Source organism: Giraffa tippelskirchi, chromosome 9, assembly GCF_054371585.1.
Source record: "Giraffa tippelskirchi isolate mGirTip1 chromosome 9, T2T-mGirTip1v1.2.pri, whole genome shotgun sequence".
Taxonomy (NCBI): domain Eukaryota; kingdom Metazoa; phylum Chordata; class Mammalia; order Artiodactyla; family Giraffidae; genus Giraffa; species Giraffa tippelskirchi.
The window spans coordinates 145,273,245-145,299,845 of record NC_137283.1 but is presented as its reverse complement, the minus strand read 5'-3'; the positions used below and the strand labels follow the sequence as shown (position 1 = coordinate 145,299,845).

General features: G+C 39.0%; 1 protein-coding gene across 1 annotated transcript in view; it reads right to left on the bottom strand.

The window, feature by feature from the left end:
• The window catches only part of UTRN (utrophin), a 538,953-nt gene that overhangs the window by 345,202 nt on the left and 167,150 nt on the right, over positions 1-26,601 (bottom strand). Inside the window, exons 22-28 of the mRNA XM_081531053.1 lie at positions 24,908-25,053; positions 23,517-23,729; positions 12,404-12,517; positions 11,445-11,600; positions 7,122-7,292; positions 5,844-6,023; positions 1,103-1,237 (exon numbers count right to left, since the gene is read on the bottom strand). Of these exons, the coding sequence (XP_081387179.1) occupies positions 1,103-1,237; positions 5,844-6,023; positions 7,122-7,292; positions 11,445-11,600; positions 12,404-12,517; positions 23,517-23,729; positions 24,908-25,053 (1,115 nt within the window). The remainder of the gene's footprint in view (positions 1-1,102; positions 1,238-5,843; positions 6,024-7,121; positions 7,293-11,444; positions 11,601-12,403; positions 12,518-23,516; positions 23,730-24,907; positions 25,054-26,601) is intronic.

The following is a 26,601-nucleotide window of genomic DNA, read 5'->3' as shown; positions in this document are numbered from 1 at the left end:
AAAACTGAAGCTCAGAGATATTAAGTAATTTGCCAACATACACACAGTAAAAAGAAGAGCTAAGATTCCAAATTGGCTCCTAAGCTCCAAAGCCTTTGACCCTGTCACTAAAAGCACTACCTTTCAGCATGTAGATGTAAAAATAATAAGAAAAACTATTCTAAAGAAGTACACTAAAATGTTTTAAAGTGTTACCTTAGACTTGACTTTATACTTTTCTCCATGTTCCATATTTTTAGAATGCACGTTTTAACTCTCACGTTAGGAAAGTATGTGTTTTTAAAATAAGCTTTTATTTTTTTTTAATACATTCAGTCTCTGACTCTGCTATTTTATCTGAGAAATGACATCTCTCCAGCAAGAGCATGTGGTTCCTAGATTTCAGATACCACATATGACCTATTTCTGACCTTTAATCCAGTCATCTACTTAATCACTTCATCACTTTCTGTTCTTACAGTTTTAAAAGTATAGCTACAATCTTCCTCTTTTAAGAAAATCTATTCTCTCCACACTTTATTCCACCTAAGAAACAGTTATAAGTTATCATGTGCCACAGGCTGTGTTGGTAACTGGGGAAAACAGAAAATTCAGGCACATTTCTTGGCCTCAAGGAGCTCACGTCCAGGCATGGGGATAGGATGCCAGGCCTCTAACACTGCCATTTTCAATCTGTCCGCCAACTTTTCACGTCTGAAGAAAACAGAGTAGGAGTCACTGTAAACACGGTGGCTCCTTGCCATGTCTAAGGAGCAAAAATACTTTATGAAGAAACAAGAGAACAATTGTCCTAATAACATAAGGCAGAGTTTTATCCAGGGACTGGTAAAAACAATCTGGAGAATCACTAGAGTGCTTTATGGTGTCTAAAAGGTACAAATCAGAAAACAACTAACCATCTCATGAGGCTGAGTTAGTGGGTCACCAATAATCTAAATATATGATGGTATGAATATTTCAGGCAATACAAGAAAACACAAGTTACACCGAAAACCACGGAGGAAGCAAAAGTGTTTGCTGGCATAAGGCATTATGTTCCTCATTTGAATTCTCTTTCAGCCTCACTGCAACAAAAAGCTCCACCCAGAACACAGGCTCCTACCTCCAGGGCTTCACTGACAGCTTCTGTCTTCTCAGGCAGGGCTTCTGTGCTCTTCATGCGGTCTTCCAAAGTGTTTAGCCAGGTGGTCTCAAGATCCAAATAGTGAAGCAGTTCAATCCAACAAGACCATACCTCCTAAAACAGGTGGGAAGAAGTTAGACAAGACACGAAGCCATTTAGAGATACAGTGCATCTCTAGGACTGTACATTCTCTCTAATCAAGAATAATTTCGTTTAGATACGAGTATAAACAGGCATTGAGAAACTGATGAAGCTTGAATTTCAAATAAGTGGAATAAAATCTAATTCTTCAATTAATTGTATTAGACCAGTTAGAGGGAAAGTAAGTCAGTCCCTCAGACGTGTCCGACTCTCTGTGACTGCGTGGACTGTAGTGTGCCAGGCTCTTCTGTCCATGGAATGCTCCAGGCAACAATAGTGGAGAGGGTAGCCCTTCCCTTCTCCAGGGGATCTTCCAGACCCAGGGATCAAACCCAAGTCTCCTGCATTGCTGGCAGATTCTTTACCATCTGAGCCACAATGGGAGCCCAAATGGAGGAAGGTGGGAGGCAAAGAGCAATAAGCTGCCTCAACCTTTTTACCTAAGATAAATTCCAAGGGTCTGTTTAAATGCCAAAAATAAAATTATGTAATTGGTAGAAGAAGCCAGGAGGGAAACGTTATTATTTTTTTTTAATAGAAAATTAAAAGGAAAATACTCAGACTTGTAACTCTTTTTAACAACTATATAGGAAATTGAATTCCCTGGGGACCACCCTACTCCTATATAGACTTTTTCCAACTTTTTTCTAAATTCATATGAATGTGTCTGTATGTGAAGAGAACTATATTTATCCAAATTGGAGTTTTACTATGCTTACTATATTATCTGCTTGCCAGGTGGCTCAGTGGTAAAGAATCCACCTGCCAATGTATGGGACCCAAGAGATATGGGTTTGATCCCCGGGTTGGGAAGATCCCCTAGAGAAGGAAATGGCAACCCACTCCATTATTCTTGCCTGGGAAATCTCATGGACAGGGGAGCCAGGTGAGCTATAGTCCATGGGGTCACAAGAGTTGGACACAACTTAGTTACTAAACAACAACAGCAATTCTATTAGTTGGGATCAACTTACTCCCTATTCCTATGGGGGGTTAGGTGTCAGAGTGTGAATTTATCCTCCAGTTTCTTAGAGTAAAATTATAGGAGGAACATGCCCCTTGGAAGAGCCTATCAGACTGATAAATTTAGGACACAGAGCTCAGCATGGAGCCTCCTGCACTGATCCTCTTTCAGACCCACTGAGAGAGGACACATTTTAGCATGGACTCCATTTGAGATATACTTACCATGTCAGGGGTCAGCCAATTTTCCTATAAAAGGCCAGATGGTAAATATTTTAGGTTTTACAGACCACAGTTGGTCTCTGTCACAGATTCTTCTTTGTTTATTCTTTCTGTGTGTGTTGTTTGGTTTTTAACAACACTTTAAAAATATATAAACAAGTTTTAGCTCATGGGACAGATGAAAACAGCCACAAAGCAGATTTGACCTTTAGGCTATAATCTGCCAACCCCTGGCTAACTCTGGAAGAGAAAAGAGGTATCTTGTCCCCCAAATTTCTATAGGCAGGAAGCAGGCTGAGAGATCTACTCAGCTGAGGGACTTCCCTGGTGGTCCAATGCAAGAGTCCTAGGTTCGATCCCTGGTCAGGGAACTAGATCCCACATGCAGCAATTAAGAGTTCTCATGCCACAGCTAAAGACCCCGCATGCTGTAACTAAGACCTGGCACAGCCAAATAAATAAATATTTTAAAAGAAAGAAAGAAATCTGCTGTAGAAAAGTCATAAAACTGGTGGAGGGAGACCTGGAGGAGGAGAGGCCATCAGGAAAGTTCCAGCCGAGCTCCCACTTGAATGCAGCAGCAACCCGAGTAGAATATTCATAAACCACATGGAGCAGAAGAGCCACCCAGCTCAGCCAAATCATCCCACAAAACCATAAAAATTAATAAATGGTTGCTTTTGCAAGCTATTACATTTGGGGGAGCTTTAGTATGCAGCCATGAATAACTGAAACGTGAGAGTATACACTAAAAATACAAAAACGTGCTTGGGAAGATTAAACACCATCTTCTGGATAACAGTTACTTCCAGAGAGGGATCAAGAGATGCGATGGGATGGGAAAGAAGGGAACAGGTTCTCTAATGCCAATGTATTCTATTTTAAAAACAAGATCTGGAAAAATATGGGAAAATGTTAACATTAGCTATATCTGAGGGATATATTTATGGGTGTTAGTAATATCATCTGTACTCTTGAATATGTTTGTAATACTTCATAATTTAAAACATTTTAAATGAATATAGAAATAATCAAGGTAATAAAGTTGGACTCTTCAGAAGAAAGGCATCCTTACTCTAATTTAGAAATTTGGGCTGTTTCCACCCAAGGTGCATAATTCTGAGTGCTTGCATTCAAATCTCTTTCTTCTTGCCACTTTTCCATTCAAAGATACCAAGGTGTCATCTTTTCTCTTTTATCTATATTGCTTTCTTACACTTTTCCTTTATTCTCTTAAACTAATTCTCTCAAATTAATTCCAAAATAATTCTAAAAGTAATTCTCAAAGCAATACTAAAACCTTGAAATATTTCATTCTTCATTCGCCAACTGTCACCTCTGGTTGATAAAGACACCACGAAGAAATGACACAGAACTCATGGTGGTCTTTCATTAGCTTGGGACACTATTATTTAAACATATGGTGAGTATGTTTTGGCTATAAATAAACAGGAAAACAAAGAAATAAAAGCAAAATCATGGGTGGTTAGGACAGAAAAGACAAGACTGTAGTAGAATTCAATTCCAGGATCATCTACTGGGACTTAAGATTAGCCATACATAATGTTACATACATGTTCACAGAATTTTAAATTCTCAGATGAGTAACCTCAGGTGTTTCATATTAGACAATATCTTAATATCAAAGAATGAGGTAGCGTTTGACTTGCAGCTTCCTTACTGTGACTTGATTAGCAGCAGTGCTACGTAATCCAAATTACACACAATTTATCTTAGCACAGGTCTTCCCTGGTGGCTCAGACAGTAAAGAATCCGCCTGCAATGCGGGAGACCTGGGTTCAGTCCCTAGGTTCAGAAGATCCTCTGGAGGAGGGCATGGCAACCCATTCCAGTATTCTTGCCTGGAGAATTCCATGGACAGAGGAGACTGGCGGGCCACAGTCCACGGGGTCACAAAGAACCAGACACGAGAGAGCAACAAAGCACACAGCACACATCTTAGCACAAAAGAGATTCAGAAAGAGTGACTAGTGAGTGAATTTACTTTATAGATCGCAACTGTCAGTGACATTTTAGGATTTATCACAATATAATCATCTGTTTTAGGTTGAACTGAATTTAAATTAAATTACTATAAATTGAAGAAACTCTTAAGTCTTTTCAATGAGATGTAACAAAAGTCACACATATAAAAACAAACAAGCAAACACTTAAAATTAAAAAAAAAAACCTCACAGAATCATCTACACTTTAAACCCAATGGCCAGGGTACAGGAAATGGTCCAGCAAAATACTTGTACATTCAAGTTAGTGTTTCCTCCACTCTCAGTAAAACCTATAATTTTAGGGTTCAGTTACTCAGTCACATCCGACTCTTTGAGACCCCATGGACTGTAGCCTGCTAGGCTCCTCTGTCCATGGAATTTTCCAGGCAAGTAAACTGGAATGGGTTGCTTTTTCCTACTCCAGGGGATCTTCCTGACCCAGGGATTGAACCAGCATCTCCTAAACTGGCAGGCAGATTCTTTACCACTGTACTGTCTGGAAAGCCAAGGTCATCACCATCTATCTGTAAGTGGGAAGGTATAACATTAAGTATTACACTATTATTCTGGAATTTTAAAATGACACATATACACATTTTTAACAATTACACATATTAAGCAGATACAAACTGTAATTTCCAAAAATATTTTAAAAATTAACCTCTGAAATTTTTGGCTTATAAAAGTAACCTTAAATGCAGGTTGTTAAGAAGTTTAAATAACTATTATGATGGTCAGCCACATATAAGGCACATTTCTTTCAAGTTTAAAGTACCTCTCCTAAGAGCTAACTACAACAGTAGAAATTAATACAACATTGTAAAGCAATTATGTGAAGTAAAGTGAAAGTTGCTCAGTCGTGTCCAACTCTTTGCTACTCCATGGATTATACAGTCCATGGAATTCTCCATGGTTAATTCTTCATTTATAAATTTAGACACCATTGTAAAAAAGAAACCTCAGTTCATCTCTGTGTACTACCAGGCAACAAAAGAGGAAGTACTCATTGTACATTGTTTTAGAATTTCAAACGGGAATAGACCCTACAGATTATCAGTATTATGAAAACCTTGATTTCACATTTAGTCAATGTCTGAAGCTAAGAAGCAACTTTTCCAAGAACCTTCCACCAACTATGGTCAGATCCTTATATCCAATTTTCTTTTCTATTTCATTTTTATCAACCTATCACCTAAATTATCATCTAATAATATACTGTAACTATTATTATCTCCAATCATAATCTCAATCATTAAAGAACTACTTTTATGATACAGTATTTGAAAAGAAAAACGGACGGTTTTTTTCCAAGATACGGAAAAAAATACATTATTCAGTACATTACAGAGTTTGAATCTCAGAAAGGCATCTGAGAAAAGATCCCATACCTCCAGGGTGTGGCACTTTCCTCGAATTCTATTACAAAGAAGTTGGTAATTCTCCAGCACGACATTCAGCTCAGACGTCAGCTCCTGGCCACCAGAGGGCACTTTTGCAGCTAATAACTTGATGCTGTCCTTGAGAATCTTCACTCGCACCTCCTTCTGCAGCACGTCCTCTTTCGCCCTCTGTTCCAACACAGAATGAACTTAAAAATCAGCTCCCAGTCTCAGTAACCTATTTCTTCTTCAAAAAATAACCAAACCAAAATTAAAACATCCAGATGATTCCAACTACCTAGTTGGAACAGAGAGTACTTTGTGAAATAAGAGTGCTAACTACAACAGTAGAAATTAATACAACATTGTAAAGCAATTATGTGAAGTGAAGTGAAAGTTGCTCAGTTGTGTCCAACTCTTTGCTACCCCATGGATTATACAGTCCATGGAATTCTCCAGGCCAGAATACTGGAGTGGGTAGCCTTTTCCTTGCATTGGTAAAATATAATCCTTTTAAAAACTATCTGCACAGAGAGTTTTTGCTTTTGTTATGCTTATGGGCAAGCTGCAACTCATTTTTTTTTAAAAGTAGCTTTCAAGACACTCTGTCCTTTGGCTTCAACACTGAAGGACAGTAAAAACAGTGTTAGAAATGTGGGAATGATATCCAGTTCTTTTCGTATATATAAAAAAAGAGACTGTGCAAGACCATTGACACAGAAATATAAGTTAACAAGAAATATATCCTGTGGACCCAACTGACATTGAATCCCTTGACAATATCCCTATGACTACTCTTACCTGCCCCAGAAAAATGGTTGGTATTCATGTGTGCCCTATGTATTAGCTGGAAGAATATGGCTGATGAAATAAAGACAGTTCCCAACCGAAATGGGAAAATCTCGCTTGTTCTTTATGAAAAATAATTCTTCCTGAAAATATCTGGAAATAAACAGTGGTGATGGTTGTACAACATCATGAATACAAAACTGATGTTAGTAAATGCGTCATTCTCTGCAGCTCCTCAAGATTCTAATACAGAAGACTTTCTCAGGGGCCCTCATGGACTCAACTCATGGCCCAAGTTCAACACATGGAGTCTCAGCTTCCTATCCCTACCCAAATCGTTAATGGTAGCTGCCCTTCTACTTGTTTTAAATTGAAATTTTCCTAGGAGAGATTTTATATACGTACAACCCTTTAAGGCTAGGTAGATGACTGACTGACTGGTTTTAAACAGAGGAGATGAGATATAAAACCCCTTGACTCTAACTGTCCCAGGCTCACCTTCATTTCTTCCACAGCACTCTCAAGTTCTTCTGGTGACTTGTATTCAAAGTCCCTCTCCAGGTAGTCCTCTTCTGCCTGGGTCATCCATTCCTGCATCTCTGCCAAGTCTTTTTTCAGGTTCACCACTTTTTCCTGACTTTCAGACAACCTATTTTTCTTAATAGCAATCTACAAAGGAAAAGTCATTCACTCGAATAAACAAATATTAATACATTAAATGTCAACTTCTAGTTTTTAATATCTAAAGACAGAGTAATAACTATCCACCAAGAATCTCAAGATTTAAAATTCAGATGAAACCCTTTGTACATTTGCTGCTGATGCTGTGGAATACAAGCAATAACGAAAACAATTATAACTGGTATTCAGTATCACATTTTGGACATTAATATGGAAATAGCTAATATAATTTTGAAAATGCGTAACAGAGTAATACTCAACCGTAGGACACTAACTTACATCAATAACAGCATATATCTCAAGGAAATCTATTAACTGAAGCAGCCAAAATGTCCATTTTCTCCTTCTTAACAGGATTCCCCATTAAAACTGCATTTTTAGAAAACAGAGAAGAGGGACGTCGCTGGTGGTCCAGTGGTTAAGAATGTGCCTGCTAATGCAGGGGTCACAGGCTCCATTCCTGGTCTGGGAAAACTCCACATGCCGCAGGGCAACTAAGCCTGTGTGCCACAACTACTGAGGGCTAACATGCACACACCACAAATACTAAAGTCCACACCCCTAGAGCCCATGCTCCGCAACAAGAGAAGCCACTGCAGTGACAGGCCCATGTACTGCAACTAGAGAGAAGCCTCTGCTCTCTGCAACTAGAGAAAACCCGCAGCCACGAAGATCCGGCACCGTCAAAGCTAAATAAATAAAAAAATAATTTAAAAAATAGAGAAGAGGCAACTACTACTAAAGATATTCATAAAACACTGCTTTACAAAACTTTGGTTTTGATAACCTGCTCTACTGATATATTTCACGCATATACAAAAAAGTTACATTAGAAAATAGATATTTGTCTGAATTTGGTTCAATAACTTTATCAACTATTTCAGGGCACCTGAAAACACCCTTCAGAGAGATCCTCCCTCTAACCACACACTGACTTCTACTGTGAAAGAAGATACCATACCATGTAGATCATCCAGGACTCACTTCACTATTCAACCTCCCGCTCAAATGAAATCTCACAGTACTGATCACCTTGCCAGGGCTTGGTTGGCTGTGAAACTGATGGTGTCGAAAGGGCAGTACAGGAATAGGATGACGGCTCTCACGAGAATAAGGGGTAATATTTACTGGCCTTCCTGTTCCACTGTCCAAACAGGGTCATGGTCATAAAATAGACGGGCACTAAACAGGGGCTTGCATTTCACTGCCCAGCATGGAGCTCAGAAAGCCTACTGCCAGCAACCCACACAGCCCTGCTGATCAACACTTCAACCTGGTGAGCTTTAAAAAAAGGAAACACAGATTTTGGAGACCCACATTCTCCAAACTCTTTTCACAAGTAGTTTCTAAACACTAGTCAGTAATATACAATTTTCATGGAGCCTCAGAGAAGTAAGAAAGATAAAGACACTGCAGCAAACTTCTCAAAAAAAGAAAAGCTCAAAGTTATCATTAATTATTCCAAGATTATATACTTCCCAAATTTTGGCATTGAGATGCTTTTTCCTTTCATGAGATTGGGAATATAACAGACTGTTTTCATTTGTTGATTTTATATGTCTGTCCTTCCTTAGAAAAATAAAAATTTCGCACCATGATGTTTATCCAAAATTTCTTCAACCTTTTTACTGCTCAATGAAATACAATAGTTTAGAACTGCCTTACATAATTACTCACACAGCACATGGTTGCTTCCTTGCTGGAGACACTTAAAAAATTTTCCTGTGCGTCTGTTCCCATACTTTGAGTCAGTAACAATTCAAAATTAATTCCATGTTGTCATTTGTGTATGTATGTATATATGTAGACAGATGTTGTTGTTGTTGTTGTTCAGTGGCACAGCTGTGTCCGACTCTTTTGAGACCCCATGGACTGCAGCATGCCAGGCCTCTATCCCTCACCATCTCCCCAAGTTTGCCCAAGTTCATGTCCTTTGCATTGGTGATGCCGTCCAGCCATCTCATCCTCTGATGCCCTCTTCTCCTTCTGCCCTCATAGATATATAGATAGATAGATAGATATCAATAGATAGATTAATAGATCTAAATATCTACATGTATCTAAGGCTCTACCTATCAATCTATCTATCCATCTATCTCTTGTCTTCCTTGTTCCTCATTATCACTTCTAAACCATTTTCCTTATTTACTTCCCCAAAATACCCCAGCTCCTTCAAGCACATGTCATCAAATTATAGCACATTTAGAGGAGTCTGAATTTGACTAGAATATAAGATGATAGTATGAAAGCATTTTCTTAACTGTGACACTGATATTGCACTTTTGTAGAAGACTGTCCTCAGTCATTGAAGAAGCATGCTGAAGTATTTAAGAGTGAAGCGTCAAAATATTTTCAACTGCCTGTCAAAATTACATATTTGGCAAAAAAAAAAAAAAGGTATACCTGTGGTGGTGTGTATACATGTATGTAAAGAGGTGGGGGAGAGAGAGAAAAGGCAAATGTGGTAAAACACTAACAACTGGCAAATTTAGGAATGGTTTATGGCTGTTCCCTCAACCATAATTTTAACTTTTCTTTAAAATTAAACTTGTTCAAAATAAGGAAATTGTGGGGAAGCAAAATTCTCAGGGATGTAAATATAAATTTTTCTTGTATAAACATTAAATAAAAAAACACTGTATTGAGAGATATATACTATCAACGTGACTGTCTATAGAGTATTCCTGCATTTCACATTTTCTCTTCTCATTCTTTTATCCCTTCTCACTCACTTCAGCTCTATGCAACCTCACTATCATTTCACTAACAAAATAGAACAATCAGAAGAGAACTACATCATATTGCTACTGTACCCACAGCTGCTGCCCCATCTATTACCACAGAGGGACCTCCTAACAGGAGCTCTTTCACTTAGAGGGTGGACCTCATCCACTCTTGCCTAACCACAGACTTTGTTTCACTCATTATCTTCTCCCAGTCTTTTGTATCATCTCCTCTTTCTAAATGAAATCCTTTTTGGCATGCAAACTTTCAATAATATCTTTAAAAAAAAAAAATTACAAAAACAGTTCTTTGGACATCCAACCTCATTTCTCTGTTCCCCTGAATAGAGAAATTCTCAAAGCTGGTTACCCTTGCCCCAAGACCTCATCTCCTTTCCTCTCCTCAACATTCTGCAGTGTGACTTTCTTTTCCCACCACTCCATTGGAACCACTTTTCTTAAGGTCATCAAAAGCTTCCATCTAATGTGCTTTCCAGTTTTGACTGAGCTCAGCTCAGCATTGAGCTGTGAAAAGTTTTCTCCACCCAGCCTCTGGGGTCTTATTCCTCTGGCATTTCCCCTGGGGCAGACCTTTCCTTCTTAGCATCCTTGGCAGGTGATTAGCGCTAGAAACCCCATTTGCATGTACTGTAATTTTGAATTTAATCCTTCCGGTATGGGCAGCATCACTTGACCTAATCCCACTACAGCTTCTCCCTGAGTTTTTCACCATTTCAGTAAATGGCACCACAATTTACACAAACTATCCAGAACGGTTGCTAACTATTCACTTTTTCTCATATCACATTAACTAATCTATTACTAGACTTTCAAAATTTAGTCCAAACCTAACATTTCTCATGACCTCCACCACTATCTCCCTAGTCCAAGGGGCCATCTTCTTTCTCCAAGACTGCAATATCCTTTCAAGTATTCTCCCCATTTTTATTCTTGCTTTCCCAGAGCAAATTATCCACGTGGAAGCCAGAGTGATCTTAACGGATCTATCATATGTCAATTCATTGCTCAAAACCCTCTGCTTTCTAAGTGAAATCATACTTGAATAAAATTCAAAACCTATGCCTCAAAGGCAATACACAACCCATCTCTACCTACCTCCAGACCCCAAATCTTTCCCTCCAACCTGCTAACTCTTCCCTTCATTCTATTCCAGCTACAATGACTTTCTTGTTCTTTATTGCACACATCAAGCTCATTCCCACCCAGGGGCCAGAGTGGACCACAGTACCCACCCTTCATTAAAAAAGTTATCCAATTCTTGCCCCAACCTGCCATCCATGCTGTAGTTATTCTAGATCACCGGTTTTCAGTCTGGATGGGATATAAAATTATTCAGTCAAGAGAAGCCATTATCTGCCTCTTGAAATTCACATGCAGGTTAAGCTGAAAAACTCACCTCCTTGCTAAATTTCTCCAGTTGTGATTGGCAGTCAACTAGTTTTGTTTGCATCCAGGCTTTGATTCCAGCAACTGGACAGCTTCGAAGGTTAGCCTCTATTTCTTTCATGTCTTTCAGAGATGATTCGATTGTTTCTATTTCATTAACAAATGCCTGAACACATAAAATAAGCCCTTGTTGAGTCCATTCCGACATACGTGGATGCTATTACTATAGTTTGTCTGCCTCTATCCCTGCAAATATTTTAAGAACAGACTGCTTGGGAGACAAGACGTTTAACAACTTAAGAAATATTGTGTCTTAAGAAATTCATTTCACCCAGGTGATTCAAACAGCCATCTCCCAAATTAGACTGCAAATACTTGACTCTCAGCGGGGAAGAGTACTTTTAAATTTACAGAAGCCTAATGATTCCACCAAATATAAAATGCATGAAGTATTACTGGCAAACTTCATTTGTAAAAAGCGTTTTTCTTAAAGTCTCACCATAAGTACAATAAGAGTGATATACAATTGGTAACTATGACACTAAGACTGTCACTACAACATAAAACAGAAGCTACTAATGAACTAAAATTGCTCTTGTGTTCTCCATCCAAAATTTATTCTGTAATAACCTATGTGGGAAAAGAATATGAAAAAGAAATAAACACATGTATAACTGAATCACTTTGCTGTACACCTGAAACTAACACAGCATTGTTTATCAACTATGTTCCAATATAAAGTAAATAATTTTTTAAAAACTTTATAGTCACAGCCAAAAATAGAAATATGAATTCTAAGCCATTCTTTGACTAGCTATAAAGTCAAAACACAGGTTTATATTGAAACATGTTTTATCTAAGTTTATCGTCATGCCATATTCTTACAATTTTAATAAAAGTAGCAAATAATAAAGAGGAAGAAGAAAATTTTATTTATTATAGCAGATTCCCCAGATCAGCAGAACTCACAGAGCACTGGTCAAGCTGTCTTTGTAGCCCTTCGGCATCTCCTTGGACAGCCTGCTCTTTCATTAAGAAGTCTTTCACACCATCCATCCACTTCTCAATGACTTTCGAATCAGCCTAGATCGAACACAATAACAAAGGGGGATATTACTCAGTGACATTCAACCTATTATATCTCAAGATCTATTGCTACAGGAGAAAAGGCAACTTTTCAAAACTTTGATAGCATCGTTTTCATTTATTTCTTTAAAAAAAAAAAACAAAAACTTCCAACAGTGAAAATAATTATTTCCTTCATTGTCACCTAAAATCTTCATGAGATGATATCTTAGTGATCATTCTAAAAATTTCAAAATGCTCTCCAGTGAACAAAGCTATCTTGCTTAATATGAGCTATATCTATGATTAAAAATTCAAATTAAAGGGAGAAATGCTTTTCTAGGTATAATCAGCTTAAAAAATCTTTCATTCTTATATAATTTAGAACAATTTTCTCCTTAAGTTAGCTACTCAAAGCAGGATTTGAAAAATAGCACAATGGAGGAAATACAGTAGACTGTTCTTAGTTCTGTGATTGGATGCTTTGTATTCTAAGAACCCAGTACGGTCCACTACCCAGCTCCATTCCTTCATCCAGCACTTACTAAGCACCCACTGTTATCCAGTTCCCGTGTGTGGTGCCGGGGAAATGAGAAAGGAAACATTTTGCAGAAAGAATGAGACTTCAGAGAGGTAGTAACATTGGAACTGGACCTTAAAGAATGCAAATAACTCAGTCCAACTTCAGCTCCAAAACTACATTAAAGTGATGGTCATTTCTTCCCAGGTGCCCAGTCATCATTGGTCAGTATGACTTGTTCCTTTCCTGTACCTTCCTCAATTATTTGTTTCTTGTTCCTCCCTAGGAATGGAGATAAATTAACTATCTTATTCAAAAATAACCTGCAGACTGTAAAGCAGCCACTATGTCTTCCCTTAGCCTTTTAGTGGTTATAAACTCACAATTCATGCCATGATGTCTCTAGAACATGATACCCAGATACTGTTCTAAACACCCTGATCAACATGCTCTGGTAATTGCATCAACTTTTTAACGTACTTAAAACATGCCACCAAGAACCAATTACTCTTACACTTAAAATGCTGGCATGAATGACAAAGGGGGAACCTAAGTGGTATTTCAGATATAGATAGTACATTCAGAAAACATCATCTAAATTTTTTTGTTTTATTTTTCTTATTGCAGGGTTGCATTTTGTTTCCTTTTCAAAAGTTTTTATATATATATATTATTCATAATATTATGGTTAACTAAAACTCCAAAATTTCCATAACTACCTCAAAAGGATATTTTCCCCACCCCATATTGTTTAATTGATTTCTATAATAAATTCAGAACCTGAAATTTACGAATATTAACAATATTTAACAATACTACTTAGTAATATAACAATAAAAAGCCAACAGTATGATTTGAATTTTTAGTGTCTCCACTTTCCTATCAGCTGCTCCTCCCAGCTTTCTCTTATCTGCAACCTGACAGCGAGGCATCCTTCTTCTGTTGGGTTGGGTTTTTTGTTGTTGTTGTTGTTGTTTGGGTTGGGTTTGGGGATTCTTTCCCAGGTGAAAAATAAGGCCAATTACAGTGCCTTCCTGAGCATCCCCCCACGAGGACATCACCTCATTCATTAGCCAACAAAGTTTTCGGCTTAGTTTTCAAAACATGGGATAGCATCTAAGCAGCGTTTCACTTAGGTTTTAAGGGATGTTCCCAAATACTTTACTGAAATCAAGCCTTACCCAAAATGATAGTCTGTGAGCACTATTTAAGCTAAATGAGCACACATGAAATGTGAGACTATGAATCTGTATATCTAGTATCCTCCTCCAAAAAATAAATAAAAGAAAGCAGTACTTAAAGAAATGAGGTCTGGACAAGGCTTCTGAGTGGTGTCCATGCTGATTCCTGGGGACCACCACACTCTTTCCTAAGCACAGGTAAGGTCTCTGGTCAACCATTTATCTACAGTTTTGCCAGGAACCGACATCAAGCTTAGTGCAGGTCCTTAGCTTCTAGAAAAGAATGTTCCCCCTTATTTAAGACATTCACTCATCTCCCCCTTATTTAAGACATTCACTCATCTCCATTGTCCTGGTAATTTCCTCACAAGTCACATAATGCAACCTTGAGATCATGGGTAAAACACCACATTACTGGGGATGTAGATTTAGGCATCAGAAGGATCGCGTGGTTTTTCCATCTAACTCATAATTCAGGCTCTAATGCACTCTCAGTAATGACCATTCTCCACTTTCCAGCTTGCAAGGTCATTCTCTGACGAAGATGGGAAGCAAAGAGAGCTTATGTAGCCGAGCCTTTCTGTCTCCTCTATTCATATTACCCCACCCAGAGCAAGCATTTCTCATGCTCCTTGTCCCAAGCACAGCTTTGAAAGTCCTTTCAGTCACACTGAGCTCTTTCCCCAAGCTTCCTTTCCCTCTGCTCTTCAGCCTGTTTCTGTCACTCTTCTCATACATCCACGCTATTCTGATAATATTTTCAATCAGTGACATCTCTCTTCTTTTGGGCTTGCTTCAGCATTCGCAGGTCTTATCCAAGAAGACTGCTTAGGAAGATATAGTCAGGGCAGGATAGGGTGGGGTGTGCAAAAGATAAAAAGTGCAAAAGGAAAGTATAAATACATCTATAGAGTTCATGAAGGTCTTTTTAAACTGTTCAGTTAACTTATTACCACTTCTTGCACTGTTAATCTCTAGTCTGAACTTTTTAAGAATTCAAGGCAGCATTACTGCTGTGTAACTGGGCAATTCATTAAATCGAGTTTGGAGTAAGGAAAATGGACAATCTCCCGGGCCAAGAATTTTTGAAATTTATATGGAGGTTTTAACCACAATCAGCCTTGACTGACGTGAGCAGGCTGTGTGACCCCTGTCATTGGTACAGAAAAGGAAGTCCTGTGCCATCAACCTCCTCCCTCTCTCCCTCCTTCAGACACACACAGACCCTTGTGAGTGCACACAATTCACACATACACACCCCCGTTCCTCCTCTTACAGTTGCGTGTGTGTAAGCTCAGTCACTTAGTCGTGTCGGACTCTTTGAGACCCCACGGACTTTAGTCCGCCAAGCCCCTCTGCCCATGGTATTATTCTATAAGCAAGAATACTGGAGTGGGTTGCCATGCCCTTCTCCAGCAGATCTTCCTAACCCAGGGATCAAACTAGCATCTCCTGTGGCTCCTGCATTGGCAAGCAGATTCTTTACCACTGAGCCACTTGGGAAGCCCCCTGGTATAGTTAAACATGAGAAAAAAGGAAGAGAGAAGCAACAGACACAGACAACTCATGGTGACCAATGGATCATTCCAATGATAACAAAGGGAACAGAGAGGAATCTGAAAAGCTGTTTTCACTACTAAAAGTCCTGCAGGTAATCCTGACCACGCTGAGTTCTAAGACAGGCAGAGTGACCTTTGAAAACAAAGACCAAGGTCTGAATACCTAGCTCAGCACCTAACCAGCCGCGAGACCTTGAGAAACTTCTCAGTTTCTCTTCTGGGAGCTTCTATAGCTCACCTATAAAACAGGAATAGTAACAACTACTTCGCCTGACTATTCTGAAAAACAGAGATGGTTTAAATTGGCTCTGGTACAGAGTAGGTTTGCAGTAAATGGTAGCTATTATTACTCAGACCTACAAAATCAAGTGCCTTATTACCAAGATTAAGCCCACAAAAGACTCACCACTTTGGGTTCTGGTGTCTGTTCTCAACAGACACTTCTCAGAACCAGCAGCAAGGGTGAGGACACATTTGCATAAGCATCAGTGTCAAGTGTTCAACTGCTGTCAACATCAATGCTAGTTCCATCCTATAACCACTGTGTGAAAGGGCTACTGCTTATGATCTTTCTCACCAGACCTGGCCGAATTCAGCTCAGCAGAAGGAACCCAAATACACAATAAAAGGCCCAAAAGAAAGGGGTCTGATAACAGCAGCTTCACAAGGCATCTCTACCCTGTGGCTGTACCGTGTGGGCAAGGTTATTAGGTCACCAAGATCACTACAACAGCCACTTGTGTGCAGGTAAATGTGAAAGATGGAGAGGCCTTCCAATATCTCCTCTTTCCCTAGAAGAAAAATAATTATCTTAGTCCACTTGTGGCAGATGTTTCCCATGCTTTTAAAAAATACCAAAATCTTGTGTAAAATTGATTAAAAAGGGAGAGCAGTTGAAAAAAAAAAAAAAAAACCAAAATCTGCTCATCTTGAAGTGAACTATACAGCTAAGAGGTTACAGAGAAAGTCAAAAAGCTCACATGAAGAGTGTTCCTCTGTCCATTTAACAATCCCTCAGCTGATGCCTTTATGAGTTTCTAATGTACACTAATGTGTATCTAATTTTTTTTTACCATCTCCATCCACTTGCAGAATGAATATAGGAATAGATAAATAGAGATATAGAGAGATATTTAAACGGGGCAGTTTCTAATGTTCTATCTTCATTGGAGGGACTTCAGTTCTTTTAAAGCATAACAAAAAATAATTGTTTAACTCCTAGTAAGTTTCTAAAATGAATGTTATTATTTCACATGCAGAAACACACTATATATACTAATCGAAAGTAACCATTTCTCATTCCTATTTATACTCATAAATTCTCAATAAAATATAAAATGACTAATATGGAAGTTTTGAAAACCAAAGTATCAAATACTCCCGTTTGGAGGGGTCAAAATGCTGCACTGACCACCACTGCTCAAAAGCACTGATTTGTAAGCACTTTGGATGAGCAACACCTGCTGCTGGGTCACAGAAAAGGAACGTGAGGTCATAAAAACAATTCCATTAAGCCTACCTGTCCATCTCCCACCCCCTCAGCCCCTGAACCAGAGATGGAGGAAATCTGAAGCCTAGTATCTCTGGATGGACGACAGTAAGATTCCAAGGTACACAACTACCACCCAAGACTTTATTTACAGCGAAATTCTTGGCATTTTATCTTGTTCCTCCCCCATCTGTTGGAATGTCCACAGCTTTTTAAATAGCCAATATCTAAACCAAGACATAGGCAAGAAGAGTTGTGAAACCAAATTCAAAACAGTAACTTAAGGCAGTATGTTTCTATTTTCTTTGGTTTATATTCATTAACCTCAAAACACTCAGTGTTCCCTCACTTAGTAGAGAAGGCCAGCAGTGACACTGCTACTGCATATATTAATCTGAACCAACAGAATTCTTAAATTTAAGATCCAAAAAGCACCAATATTTTCTGTATTAAAGTAAAACACATTCACAATGAGGAAAAAAAAAAAACACCTATGAGATCATTCTATCAGTTACGTTTTACTTAGAAAGAATTAAATCAGTTACATGGCACATTACTTTTAGAAAATGTTTACCATTAGGTTTTTACCCTGAAATGTGTTCCAAAGTAATTTCTAAACCTGGTTCTGCTTGTTTCAGAGCTCCAGCATGTTCCCTTCTGCACTCCGGGTGAGAACACAGAGTGTTCAGTGTGTGTCTTTGTTCATCAATTGAAGGGAGAGGTGTGACTACATGGGTGTCCTGCCAAGGACACCCAGGCATTTAGACTTTATAATAGATCCAACCTCACTAGAGAGGTACGAACGCGTATTATGCCTGCAGGCACCTGCAAAGCAGAGATATTCACATCCACTTGCCTGCTATATGCCAGACAAGGTTTCTATGCTGAAAGAGCTCACGTCCTGGAAAAGGACAGACATGCATGTCTCAGCCTTAATAAAAGGTGGCCTGAGATTGGGTAATTGTGAAGGTGTAAACAACATGTAGTGGAGGAAGGAATAATTAGCTGTGAGTGTGATGGTGAGTAAGACCAAAGACTGCTCGTAGAAGCAGCTTCTTCTTTAAGGATGAACCAAGACAAGGAGGCTGTAAATTCCTAGCAAGTAAGTGACTTTTCCAGAAAAGGGCAATTGTCTGATGTGTTGTTTGTGATCCACCACACTGTCTCTCTACCCAACACAGCTCCCAGGAGAAGATGCAGGCAGGGCTCGAGAGCAAGGAGAGGGCAGGAGATATGAGACGTTTGTGAGAGCACTTTGTATTATCGTGACAAAGACAACCAGATGCTTTCCAGAAATACAACTCTGGTATTAGTGCGGACAGTGAATCCAAGAGAGAAGAGGCTGCAAGCAGGAGTCAGATTTAAAGGGTAATGGGATTATCAGGGCAACAGGTTACATAACAGTCTGCAAACAGAAGGAAGGGGCTAAAGAGAAGGTTCAAAAAGGAGGGAGGTAAATATTGGTAAATATGAGAGTTTGTGTGGGCCTTGAGGACAGTTTCATGACTTGGAGGTGCTGTGTCCAACTCGGTGCGATTCTATGGACTGTAGCCACAAGGCTCCTCTGTCCACGGGATTTCCCAAGCAAGAATACTGGAGTGGGTTGCTATGCCTTCCTCTAGGGGATCTTCCTGACCCAGGTATCAAACCCACATCTCTTAAGTCACCTGTATTGGCAGGCGGGTTCTTTACCACTAGCGCCACCTGGGAAGCCCATGACATGTTACAGGGGATCTTGAACAGGGTAAAAGGAAACCATAGGAAATATACTTGCAGCCCCTGAACTCAAAGATATTACTGCTGGTGATAGCAGTATCTTAGGATTTTATAATATTTAATCCCCATAATTCATAAGAAACTCATGTCAGTAAAATCAATAGTGAAATTTTTCATAGGTTTTAAAACATTTTGCTTCCTGGAAAGAGTGGTAGGACTTTCTGTGAGAGTTTTTTTTAAAGCACCAGTCAACATCTTAAGTACAAGAATTGAGATCATTAATTTGGCAAAAAATAGATTTAAAGAATTTACAAACATATTTGAACATGACACTGTGAATAACAATGCAGGCCCTATCACCATCTATATAAAAGAAACCAGCCATGTAGATATGGGAAAGGCAGGCATATAAGAAAAACACTATTTGCCAACGAATAACAGAAAACTAAAATTTGCACATAAAAAGATACCAAGATCACCTTACAAGTATTGTAGGATGGTAGGGAAACTATAAGTACGCAGCTTTGAAAATACTCTCAAAGTTTAAATGTGCTGTGTCAGTAAAAAGCAGTATTATTTTGAGTAGTGAAATTGATACTCTAATCCATATTCATGCATTTGTGTGCCATCTATTTAAACAGACATGATACTGGGATACTGGGATACAAGTAATACTGGGAGTATCAATGGAGTCCCTCATGGAGTCCCAGTATCACTTGGTTCTGTTAGTAAAGGGGGAAAATGATTAGAATTAGTCATATTCATCAACTTTTCTTTCTTACTCTGAGTATGTTTATCTCCAGAAAGGATTGCTGTTACTGTTAGCTACTCCCAGGAAAGGAAATGGTATTGGGGAAGAAAAGTGAAAGTTGGTCACTCAGTCATGTCCAACTCTGCAATCCCATGAACTGTAGCCTGCCAGGCTTTTCTGTCCACAGAATTCTTCACACAAGAGTGCTGAAGTGGGTTGCCAATTCCTTCTCCAGGAGATCTTCCCAACACGGGGGTTGAACCTGGATCTCCTGCATTGCAGGCACATTCTTTACCATTTGAGCCACCAGGGAAGCTCATTGGGAAAGAAAGGGAACTTCTCAGTGCTCATTCTCAGTAAGTCTCTATTACTCAATGTCTCCAATGAGCAGGATACATGTATTTCTTACACAGTTTAAAATGCATTTGAAAAATAAACAAGTCAACCACTTTGTTCCCAAGAAACATCATCATAAATTGGCACTGAACCAAAAACCTACAGTACTTCATGCCTTAAAGACAAAATAGAACTTGAATGCCTAGAAAAAGACACCAGGTCATTAAAAAAGGGAAAACAACTTTAATCTACAAATGAACATTTACTGCAATTATCTTTAGGGGAAAAAGTAAAAGTTTTCCTAAGTGAATTGTGAGTAGTTAAGTAACAAGCAATTCGTTCAAAGCAAATATAGGAGCATAATGTTCTTTAGAGCTGAAGAAATACATATTTCAATAAAGAAGCTGCATGACTAGGGAATACAGACATCAGCAACCGTCTTATAGTTAGGACACAAAAAGTAAATTAAAAATTTGTAATTCACATTAAAATCTGTTAATGTAATAAAAAAAACCCCAAAAAATCTAAATATCCAGACACATGTGCTTGAAGTGAGACATTTTTAATGGAAATAAAGTTGGCGTATGCTCCATCTGGGCTTCCCTGGTGGCTCAGACAGTAAAGAATCTGCTTGCAATGCAGGAGACCTGGGTTCAATCCCTATGTTGAGAAGATCCCCTGGAGAAAGGAAGGGCTACTCACTCCAATATTCTTGCCTGGAGAATTCCATGGACAGAGGAGCCTAGTAGACTGCAGTCCATGGGATCACAAAGAACAACTTAAGAAAAAGAAAAGTTGGCATATGCTCCAATTGGCCTGGATTTGCTACATTAGTAACAATGACAGAACTCTCTTTTGTGTTCTGGAGGAATACTTATTCACTTTAAATTCCATATTAAAATATTGGCATCCATTTAGCTAACCCTAAAATAACACATCAAGAAGTCAGAAGAGATTAACCCCTGGGTTAATCTTCACCCATAAATTTTCCTAACTACATCTCAGAATTTATGAAAATAAAGCAATGATCTTTTGAAAAGACAGGAAATACTTTAACCAGCATTGCTCAACCTTGGCCCTGATGACATCTGGACCAGAAAATTCTTCTGTTGTGTGGGCTGTCCTGTGCATCAGCTGTAACCTTGGCCTCTACTCACTAAGTTGCCAACAGAACCCACCCTTTCCCTATAGTTGTGATAACAAAAAGTGTCTCCAAACATTAAAAAATGTCCTTCTGGGGGGAAATTTACCCATGGTTGAGAACCACTGATAATCCAATACTTGGAACATAACAGAAATTTTAAATCACAAATAAGAGTAATTGTGGTTTTTAATGTTGGAAAGAATGACAGTTGAAGACTGGTGGCTCAGACAGTAAAGAATTCGCCTGCAAAGCAGGAGACCTGGGTTCAATCCCTGGTTCTGGAAGATCTCCTGGAGAAAGGAATGGCTACCCACTCTAGTATCCTTGCTTGGAGAATTGCAGAAGAGACTGCAGGGCTGCAATGAGGTCACAAAGAGTCTAACACTATTGAGCTACTAACATGCGTGCACGCACGCACACACACACACACACACACACACACACAAAGGGAAGTGGATCCACTCACAAATTTAAATAAGCCAAAAACGCTGAACTACAGAAAAACACGCTCCTCTTCAAAATTAATGGTTTGTTTGAATGAGATCTCAGTGTAGAACTGCAGCTTACACTTCAAGAAAACTAATTCCTTCCACTACGACCACACACACACACAGAACCCCTGCCTTCCTTATTCTCCTGTCATGACTTGGAACTGTCCATTGGTTTCTACGTCAGACTACTTCCCTCACATTTCAGTGATCCCCTCTCTTCCTCATCTTCCTGGATCGCTTCCTAGACTGTATCGCCTACCAGCTTCTACCACATGCTCTGATTTTAATTTCTAAAACATCATTTTCATAAGTTTTATCTTCATTTCAATATTTCCACTTTCTTAGAAACAACTTTTACAAAAATTCTCATATATATATAAGTATATGTATAAAAAACATCTCTAAGTATGTATATATATATATACATATATATATATATGTATATATATATATATATGTGCACATCTAAATCTCATATTACTAATCTCATTTCATTCACTGAAAAATATCATGTGTGTCTTCTCTGTGCCAGGCACTATGTATATCTTGGATACATTGGTAGAGAAAATAAACCACAAAAGATCAAGGTAAGGAGGCACTGAAAATGAAAGTGAAAATCCCTCAGTCCTGTCTGACTCTTTGTGACCCCACGGACTATACAGTCCATGGAATCCTCCAGGCAAGAATACTGGAGCGGGTAGCCTTTCCCTTCTCCAAGGGATCTTCCCAACCCAGAGATCGAACCCAGGTCTCCTGCATTATAGACAGATTCTTTAACAGCTGAGCCACGAAAGAAGCAAGGAGGCACTAGTGGGCTACAAAGAGAGTATAATCAGTTCATCCTTCATCCGGACCTTCTCTACCAGGTGACTCGGAAACTTCATTACTTCCCGCTTCATCCTCCTTGCAGGTGAAACATTAAATCCTGACTGTCCCATCTGACATGGACCTTAACCACTTTCTCCTTACATCCTCACATTATCCTTTCCTCTGGAACTCTCTATCTGCCAACATTTTCAGATGGAACAAAGGATCCTTCTTCTGAATAGCTCAGTTGGTAAAGAATCCGCCTGCAACGCAAGAGACCCCTGTTTGATTCCTGGGTCAGGAAGATCCCCTGGTAAGTGGATAGGCTACCCACTCCAGTATTCTTGGGGTTCCCTTGCAACTCAGCTGGCAAAGAATCTGCTTGCAATGCGGGAGACCTGGGTTCGATCCCTGGGTTGGGAAGATCCCCTGGAGAAAGGAAAGGCTACCCACTTCAGTATTCTGGCCTGGAGAATTCCATGGACTGTATAGTTCATGAGGTAGTAAAGAGTTGGCTTTCACTTTCACTTTTCTGAATTTTCATGTCCCTCAAATTACCTGCTTTCCCAATCTGATACTGGTTGTTAGTAGCCTAGTTCAGGTTTTTCAAAGGTTTAAAAATGTCTGAAATCTTAAGGAAACAGCTTCAAGAACTCGGCCATCTGCTACTATCCAGGCAACTTCTACCACTCTAACCGAGTCACCACTGCAATCTAACCACCAGCCAGTATTTCATGCGGGCTCATCTCTGAAACATTATTTTGACAATTTTAAGCAATTTTCTCTAATCTGCAAGGTCCAGTTTACTGCTACCAATAAGCCTTTTTGCTAGGCAAAAGGAGATAAATGTGTTTTCCAGCATCATTAAAAGTATGTCTTTGGTTGGAATTATATATCCCATCTTAAGTACATTAACAAACATGGGACCAGAAAGAATGCAAACTGCTCAAATAATAGATATTTACTGACAATTACTACTTTACTCTGTAATAAACTAAACCTCCTAGTGGCCTTTAGATTTACCTCAAAAGTTCTGAGTTTGGGGGTAATTTCTTCAAGCAAATGCAGATCTTTGGAAACCTTGACCTTCAGTTTGTTCCACTTTCCTTGAACATCATCAAATTCTTGCTTATATGTTTTTTCTATATCTGAAGAAACATTTTTCCCCAAAGCCTTTGTTTCTTCTGCAAGTTTATGTAACACAGGTTTTTGATTCACCAGGATTTCATCAAGAGCCTGGAAAACAGATTTCAAGATTAAAACTACACATAATAATCTATCTGTGAAAATGTATTCAATAATAATGGTTATAAACAGTCAAAATCACTTTTTAAAGAGGATTTGATCAAAAAAGAATCATGGAAAACTCATGAAAAAGGAATGTGCCAAAAAAAAAAAAGAATGTGCCCAGTCGCTTCAGTCATGTCCAACTCTTTGAGACCCCATGGACTGAATCCCTGTGGCCATGGGATTTCCCAGGCAAGAATACTGGAGTGGGCTGTCATTCCCTCCTCCAAAGGATCTTCCAGACTGAGGGAACAAATCCACGTCTGCTGCATCTCCTGCATTGCTGGTGGATTCTTGAGCGCTGAAACACCAGGGAAGCCCCATGAAAAACCAGTAAGTAAAATCAAAAAAGTCATAGCTTTCCCTATATGAGTTGTGTGTGGTTTTAAGACAATATATTGGGTTGGCCAAAAGTTCATTTGGGTTTTCCTGTAATATCTTATGGAGCACCTGAACAAACTTTTTGGCCAACCCAACATTCTCTGCACTAAAAACCAGCAGAACAACAGGCCCATTGAAGGCCCGGCGTGCAAGGCTTGATGGGGGATCAGTTGTAGTGCAGACACACACTTTAAGTGACCAGGGAAGCATTTTCATTCAACACAGAAAAAGAAGAACACAATCGATACATTCTTCATTTCATTAAAGATATTTTACCCAGTTGAGAATTTTAAGTTAGTCACAATAGAAGGAGAAAATATGGTTTTATTCTATTAACGGGTTTCCCAGGCAGCACTAGTGGTAAAGAACCCACCAGCCAATGCAGGAGACATAAGAGCCACAGGCTCGAACCCTGAGTTGGGAAGATCCCTGGAAGAGGAAATGGCAACCAGCTCCAGTATTCTTGCCTGGAGAATCCCACGGACAGAGAAGCCTGGCAGGTTATCGTCCGTGGGGTGGCAAAGAGCTAGACACAACAGAAGTGACTTAGCACATTCTATTAAAACATTTAATAACTATCTTGTATCTGAGATCTTAAATTATAGTAATTAACTCTCAAATCACAAGAAATATAAGCAATGTTTGACCAATTTTGACCAAAACGAATACATTTTTAAAAAATATTTCAAAATATATGATTATGTTAGAAATGAACCTAGACCACTTAGGCCTAAAACATATATTACCTTTTTTTCTTGGAGGGCCTTCTCCACCTTTGCAAGATCATTCAAGACATTCAAAGACATCTGGGCCTTATTTTCAGAGTCATTTAGCAGATCTGTCAGTGTTTTCAATGTTTCCAAATACGCACGTCCAGGTTGGCTCTTCAGTTCTGTTCATGGAAAAGTACTCACTGTGAGAAACTATTGTTAGGAAATTAATATTGCTATATCTATTGTTAATATTCATATATAATAGGTGAATTCTATTACACAAGAAGTTAAACTCCATAATTAAAATTACAAAGGGTCTCTCTTAGAGATCAAATAAATCACTCTACTGGCATTTCTGAGAGTCAGACAGTGGTGACTTCATTCCTGCGGATGTTGATGCTTGCAATATTAAGTAACCCACCATCATTTTTCTTCATTTCATCATGATGAAATGTCTCTCTGAAGATGGTACTACAATGATCCTTTTGTCTCATATAATCTCCTTTTCCCCAGTAGCTACACAAAGAATAAAAGGAGACAAAGATCCCCTCAGCTGGTCATCGTCTAAGTTCAAGTGTGTAGACAGGCCGCCATCCACAGAGGGGTGAACGCTGTACAGAACACCACAGCCAGGGGCACAGGTACCCTCAGAAATAACGGCTGCCCCAGCCAGCTGGAGGGATGGCTACTTCAGCCACTGATGTCAAATTTACCGACAAGCAACACTAGAGTGGAGAGGAAGCCAGCTCATGTGAAGCACAGAGAGCTGAAACCAACCAGCAGCAAAAGTTAAGAAACCAGAAGTATTAGTCACAATAGCCGAAGGGTGGAGACAACCCAAACGCCCATCTACAAATGAATAGATAAGCAAAACATGAAGTATACATAAAACAGAATACTATTCAGACTCAAAAAGGAAGGAAATTCTGACATACCCAACCTACACAAAGGAACTCTGAGGATAAGTGAAATGAACCAGTCAACAAAAAAGAAAAACTGGTTCCACTTAGGAGAGGTTTCTAGAACAGTCAAACTCATGGAAACAGACAGTAGAATGGTGGCTGCCAGGGGCTGGGGGGAGGAGGAAATGAAGAGCTGCTGCTGAACGGGTATACAGTTTCGGTTTTACAAAGTGAAAAAGTTCTGGGGCTGGGTTGCGCAACAATGTGAATATATTTTACACTCCTGAACTCTCTACACTTTAAAATGGTTAAAATGGTAAGTTTTACGTTATGTATATGTTACCACCATCAAAAACAAAAATAAATAAATTTACCGATTGTTTTAAAGGTAAGAAACTAAACACTTAAACTGCTCTTGTCAAAAATGAAAACCTATTTCGTCACGGCAAATTGAAAAGGAGGTCCTCTCAAACCCTTCACAGTCTAGATTAACTGAGTTCGGTTGACAGAAGTACAGTGTCCAAATGTCTTTCCAAAAGAAACATGACACATTTGCTCACCAGGCCCACCGACAGAGTCTTACACGTCATCTCATAACCTACAGTTGCCTCAAGGAAGGGTATGGTTAAATGTGTAGCTTTTTAGCATGCCTTCCCCAGAGTATTACATAATGCAACACAATTCCTGACTTAAAAGCCAAGGAGAAAATAATATATGAGGAATGAGTTTTAAAGATCTATAGGAATCAACTTTCCCAGACCAGCCTTAATCCAAAGGTAAAAATTCTTCAAAATGTTTCCAACGATGAATGAGGAACACCATTTC